The following is a 6707-nucleotide window of genomic DNA, read 5'->3' as shown; positions in this document are numbered from 1 at the left end:
TTCATGGAGGACCAGAGGTAGGGGAGGTCAAAGCTCTAAGGACCCTATCAATGGGAAGTTATCGGCCTTCTGCTACATCCAGACCAACTTGGATGATAGCTTTGGAGATATGAGAGTGACGACCCCTGGACGGTTTGGATGTTTTGGGGGGGGGGGGGGGGGGTGGGGGGAGAACAATGCCAAGACCACAAAAATCGTACGAAGAAAATTTAACCGTCGAGCGGAGATTATAGGAGTGACTCAGTCGAGAATCCATGGAAGACTCAGAGGGTGGTGCGGAGATTGGGACATCAGGAATGGTAGGGAGAGTGTCTGAGAAGATGGGAGGAGAGGAAACAAGGGAGCAAGTAAGAGGGGTGTGTAGAAATGCAGGTGCAAAGATGCAGTGTGCTGAAGATGCAATATGAAGAGATTCAAAAATAAAGGGAGTAAAATGAGGGTGAGTGAGGGAAGGATTACTCGAAGAGATGGTTGTCGCGGCTGCCCGAGATCTGGTGACGCGAGGAGAGGGTGGACGAACAGGTTCTATGCCCAATCCATGGGCCAAATCCTTTGTAATAGGGGGGGCGTCCAACATGCATTGCAGTCCTCTTGTTCTGTGAGCCAGAAGGTATGTCCGTTGTATTTCTTTCAGGTTGTGGTGCGGAGGCGAAACTGGAAGCAAGTAGAGGGCAATCCTTGTAGAGGTGGCCAATCTTGTGACAACGACGACATTTGTAAGGAACCCCTTCGTAGTCAAGAATCTGAAGATGACTGGTGTTCCGCCACTGAATGTTAAGATTTTCCTCTAATCCTTCCCATGTGTCAAGATGAACAAGGATGTGTGCCATGGCCATGTTACCAATTACTACATATGATTTTTCATAGTCCAAATAAGTTCCGAGAGTGTTTCCAATGCGCTTGAAAATATATTTTGACCCAAAATGTAGCGGGAGCCCAAGCAAACGAACCCAAATAAGGTTGGCCCACATATGTTCATGATCCGGGTCAAAAAGGGGACTCCACCGCTTGAGCAACATCGGGGCGAGCTCAATATGCCAGTATTTTGATAAAACCCAGGGGATGTATTTAGGACGCTGGAATCGAAGTGCACACCATCCCCGAGATAGAGTGACCACGGACATAAGATCTTCAAGCACGTGTCCCCATATCTCCAGTATCCATTGCCGAAGGTGAGCCGTGTTGTAAGAGAACCCTCGAACACGCCCTACCAGAACTCTGTTAGTAGTATCAAGTACGTCCCCCATTTGTAATTCGTTGCCAAGTATGAGCGAAAGCTTTTTATTTCCGACCTTAATGCCCTTAAACTTCTTTGTCGTGCAGGGAATTTTTTCCGCAAGGGATGAGATAGGCACTTTCAAGGCAGAACCCTGAGCAACAGATACCCTAATACCTTCTCCTAGGTCAAGAGGCGGAAGGGAGGAGCCCACGAAGAAGCCAGATGTGATAGGGTAAGACACCAAGGGTGTGGGGAAGGAGACAGGTGGAGCCGCGGAGAGGGAGGAGGAAGGACCCAAGTTCAGAGGGTTAGATGGTAAAGGAGTCTCAAATGAGAAAGTACTTGATAGATCTGGCGAGAAGGAGGGGCCAGGGGGTTTAAGGCAAGAAGCAAGAAATTGCAAGGAAAGTGGCGAGAGAGGGGAAAAAGAGGAGTCCAGGAAAAATGATGCTTCAGGAGAACCCGTGAACGACAGGGAGGAGGGTGAAGGGTCGATCGATAGCACAAACATCTGAGCCGAGGCACATGGATGAGAGAAAAAAGGCGCTGAAAAAACCCTAGGGTCGCCCGCCAGAGAAGATGGGAACTACAAGGAGATGGGGGAGGTAGCAACAGGCAGATGAGGTGGCGAAACCGTCCAAATGGGCATCGAGTCGTAGGGGTCCTCGGAATAATCTACCAAGTCATCCTCCATCTCGGCCAACAGATAGTGATAGGTGATCCGCAAAAAATGTTGCCTGCCGACAGATGCCAAAAACCACTATGCAATAGTATCGTTACAATAACCCTGGAGCAGGGACCAGTGTGTGTCAGCGAGTAGCGGTAGGCACCAAAACGAACAGGTTGAGATCTTACCCGAAGTTAGCTGCAGCGTGAACCTTAGCACAGTGAAGGTGCGCATCGGAGTTCAGCAGAGCCATTGCCTCCCTCCAAGAATTAATATTATTAACTTGTATATAGGTTTTGTTATAATACCAAGGGCCAGTACCATGGTTTATCAAAACCACATGTTGAAAAATCATTACTCATTTCACAATAGCAAATAAATTAAAAAGTAAATATTTTAGACATTATATATAGCATCGATTACATAGAGCGAAAATTCTCCATCATATAGATGGAGGTAAGGAGGGAGAGGGAAAAGGAGAGGGGTGGGGGGGGGGGGGAAGGGTTGGGGGGACGGTGGGGGGCAGAAAAGGGAGAGAGGGGGGAGAGAGAGGATAGATGGAGGGAGATAGCGACAGAACAAAGACATAGAGATAGAGGTAAAGAGAGGTGAAGTGGCAAAGTAGAGATGGAGAGAGAGAGAGGGGATAGGAGGGAAGATACAGAAGAGAGGTGAGAGAGAGGGAGAGAAAGGGAACAAAGAGAGGGAGACATAGAAATGGAGGGGGGGGGCGAGGGAGGGAAATAATGATAGAGTTGGAGGGTAGAAAGTAAGAGATGGGGGGAGAGAAGACTTGAGAGAGAGAAAAGGAGAGGGGTAGAGAGAGTAGAAAAGGGGGAAAGAGAGAGAGCAAGAGAGATGGATCCAACCTAGATATAGTATGTACATATAAAAACCAATATAGATCCATCTTAACCCCATATGTATGAGGGATCAAACCTCTTTTCACTTAAAAAAAGTTTGCATGTTACATGCTTTGAGCCATCTTGGTCTTATTATTTCTATTATGAACTAATTGATATTTTTTTTTTTGAAAATTGAAATATTTTATTATAGTCAACATAATTTTTGTCCACGAGCACATCATTGAGCCAACTTGGTCTTATTATTTTTAATATGAACTAACTGATATTTTATTTTATTTTAATTGAAATATCTTATTATAGTCAACATTAACATATTTTTTGTCCACAAGGTCTCAGATAGACAGTGATCGAGGTGATATATTGGACATGATAAAAATGTAGTCCTTCCAAGCTTACTCTTTCTATATACATGTATGACACTGATATTGAAATAAACCAACCTAGATCCATCTTAGCCACAGATTTATCAAGTGCCAAGATGAATCAAAACTCTTTTAAAGTGAAAAGAGATTTGATCCCTCTCGACACATGATAGATCCGAGCTTAAGATGGATCTAGGTTAGTTATTTTTTAATTAAGTCAAATGTTAAATGTTCACAACAATTTACATGAGAGGAATCAAACCTCTTTTCACTTTAAAAGAGGTTTGCATCTCAAAAGATTTAATCTCTTTTGGTAGAGATGGAGTTAAGATGGATCTAAGTTGATTTAATCACTCCCTTTAAATCAAATATATTCCATATGAATATCATGAGTTGTTATAAACCTAAAGCTCAAAAACCTCTAGTAATTTGACCAAGTCAAGTTTATCTTAATTGCCCAACAAAAATTAATAAAGTTAATAATATCCTTAAATTTTATTTTTTATTATTTCAGTTTGAAATAAAAACTTTATTTTTAATTTATTGAGTTATTTTTATTTTATTTTGAATTAGTAAAAATGTTTAAAAGAAATTATAACATCTTTACTTTTATTTTTTCAAGGGTGGTAGATGGTGGCTACATCCATAGGAAAAATCTATGTCCATCAAACAAACAAGGCCTAATCCCAAGAACATCGAGGAGGTTTGACCCCATGACCTCCCAACTAGCCACGGAACTCGACCACTAACCCTCGGGCTATTACAACATCTTTACTATATTAAGCTAAAGAGCAATACAAATTTAATTACAACATCCCAACTAGCCACAAGGCCTAACCCCCAAGAACATCGAGGAGATTTGACCCATGACCTCCCAACTAACAACCACTAACCCTAGGGCTATTACAACATCTTTACTATATTAAATTTAAAAACAATACAAATTTAATTACGACATCTTTACTATTTTAATATATTAAATTAAAATAAAAAATAAAAAATTATTAACAAATTACCACAAATATTTAAACTATATTAAAAAAATAAAAAAATGATAAAAATTTAAATCACTATTTTACCAACTAAATTTTAAAATCACAAATTAAGCTAAACCAATACAACATTCTTCTTGAGTTGGTAAGACAGTGTCATGTCATTCATCTTCCGCAGGTATACAAACTCCGCCTATATCAAAATAAATTGATACGCACTCGTATTTAAAAGCCAGTATAACATCATTCTTCTCCGGATACAAACAAATTGGAATTTTTAATATATTTATTTATTTGATATTGAATTTGAAACAAATTTTTTATTAAAAGCTAGAACGCAAAACCTCGTTTAAGTTACTAATTTCTTAAAATTCAAGATATTTAAAAAATTTGACACGCAATCCCAGAACAAGTATATAATACCAAGAACTTTTAGCTAAACAAATTCTGGCTTTTAAAGTGTCTCGTGTTTAGATATAGATATTTGAATTTGACACAAAAATCTTATTAAAAATTTATTATTAAAAAGTTATTTTGTTGTTACAGTCCTCAACTTTAAAAGTTAATTACCAACTAAATATTTATTGAGAATGCATTTTGTTGCTCTAGGGTCTAAACATTAAAGTTAATTACCAACGGCATTTTGTTTGTACAGAGCCCAAATCTTATGAAGTTAATTGCCTACTAAATATTCATTTTAATTTTTGGTAAAAATTCAAGATATTTAAAATTTCTAACATACAAACCAAAAACCATCATATAAAACTAATAACAACTTTATCTAAATAATTAAGTTATACAGTGAAGTCTACTAATAGAGTTAATTTGCTACAAGTGTCAGCGTAATGAGAGATTGACATACTTCTTAAGACTGATACTAAAGTCATCTTCTTCCTTGCAAGTGCTTTTCTGAGAATAGTGGTGGATTTAATTCAGTGCTTCTCTGAAGATAATGGTGGTGGATTTAATTCAGTTCTTTTATGAAAATAATGGTGGATGATTTAATTCATTATAATCAGAACTCTAAACAAAAAACAAAAAAACAAAACCGTGTAAACTGAGCAAATGCAAATTAAGTGGATAATTTTTTATTGGAAAATGTCAAACACAATTTAAAAATTTAAGAATTTTGAGAGATGAATAAAATTTCATTCGAGATTCACAACACAGTTATTATTATTATTATTATCCAATTTTTATGTTACCTCCAAGTCAGACAGAGACCACATTGGTGTATAAGTCTACAAAGAAATCCATACTCTACTCCTTTTGGTTTTGAACCTTTGACCTCTTAGGAGGAAACACATGCTCTTAATCATTAAGCCCACCCAAACTGTATTTAGCTTGCAAGCTAACCAAATGCAATCCTCAGTAAATTTCAATTATTTCAATTAAAATCTATGGTGATGTAGAACTAATATGGAAAAGAATTTTGCATATAATCATCATGTTTCTGTAAAGTAGATAAACATTTGATGGTATTTTTGGACAATCACATTCAGTTTTTATAGAAAGAAATACCACTGTTAGTTTCAGAGGGTCTTGGAGGTTTCTATTAAGATTTCTGTGTTTAGTTTTTTGTTTTTTTCAAGGGAAAATGGCAAACAACTGATATATGGGGTTGTATTATATAGTGCACAAAAAGGGCAGGGAACATAGGAACTACGAGCAATCCCATCACGAATCAAGAAGATGCCAGAGAGAATAAGGTTCCAGTGTCAAATATGGTTGAACCCTCCAGAAGATCAATGAGTTGGGTACAATTTCAGTGAACTTTGGCAGCACTGCAGGAGGCAGTAGAAGAGCCCGTAACTCTTAGAAAAAATGCAGAATGGAAAAGAAGTTTGCAACTATTGTGCAACGGGTGACCAAGCCAGCGAATTAAAAGAAACAGAGACAACTATAATTTGACCTGATGTTAGGCCTGGAAGAAAAAAAAAATTAAAATAAAATGTGGATTGTGTTGAGAAATTGAAAATCCGAGCTTTCATCTAGTGAAAAGGAGATTATCATTCTTGTATTTATTGTAAGAAGGAAAGTGTAAGGCCTCTGGGTGATTGTGCGACGGGCACCGGGCACGGGCGCACGACGGGCGCACGATGGGCGCGCGACAACCGATTGTGCGACGGGTTTGCGACGAGCGGCGGTGGATGTGCGACACAATGCGACGAAACCATGCGACGTTATGGAGCGTGTGGAAAAATGACTAAGTGTCATTCCACACTTGTACGCATGTGTTATAAAGATATGCGAAGGTTTATATGCATTAAAACGTGGGGCATAAAATATACCCAAGCCGACACCATAAAAATATAACGTGGGAGATTCATGGTATAATTTAAGATGTCGGCCCAAGGTTATATGCCAAGATGTGAAGCGTATAAACAAGAGGTGGTTGCACCTCATTTTATCCATTCAACTTCGCACAACAAATACGCACAAGGGGTAAAAACAGCGCAGGGGTAAAGGAGACTACGCATAGCTCATGCGTAGGTCTTCCAAGGCGCAGTTTTGGACTTAAGTGCGGTTTGAGTGAGGCAAGCGTGCCGAAAGTGGAGTTATGTGCAGATAATTGTATGCAGGATTTGGCAAGGTGAAATA

General features: G+C 38.9%; 1 protein-coding gene across 1 annotated transcript; it reads right to left on the bottom strand.

Annotated features, from left to right (window-relative positions):
* Positions 1-455: 455 nt before the first annotated feature.
* On the bottom strand, positions 456-1247 carry LOC149226331 (uncharacterized). Its single transcript, XM_089380175.1, has one exon. It carries the CDS (start codon positions 1245-1247, stop codon positions 456-458), a length of 792 nt encoding a protein of 263 aa, XP_089236301.1.
* Between the last annotated feature and the right edge of the window lie 5460 nt (positions 1248-6707).

This window comes from Pinus tabuliformis, chromosome J (assembly GCF_031772625.1).
Source record: "Pinus tabuliformis cultivar Carrire ecotype Pingquan chromosome J, CPIR1, whole genome shotgun sequence".
NCBI lineage: Eukaryota > Viridiplantae > Streptophyta > Pinopsida > Pinales > Pinaceae > Pinus > Pinus tabuliformis.
Note: the sequence above shows the minus strand (reverse complement) of the source record. Positions and strands in the feature narration are given on the sequence as shown.

Excerpts from the sequence above, each read along its gene's own strand:
- LOC149226331 (XM_089380175.1), bottom strand. The coding sequence starts at position 1,247 with ATGGGGGACGTACTTGATACTACTAACAGAGTTCTGGTAGGGCGTGTT.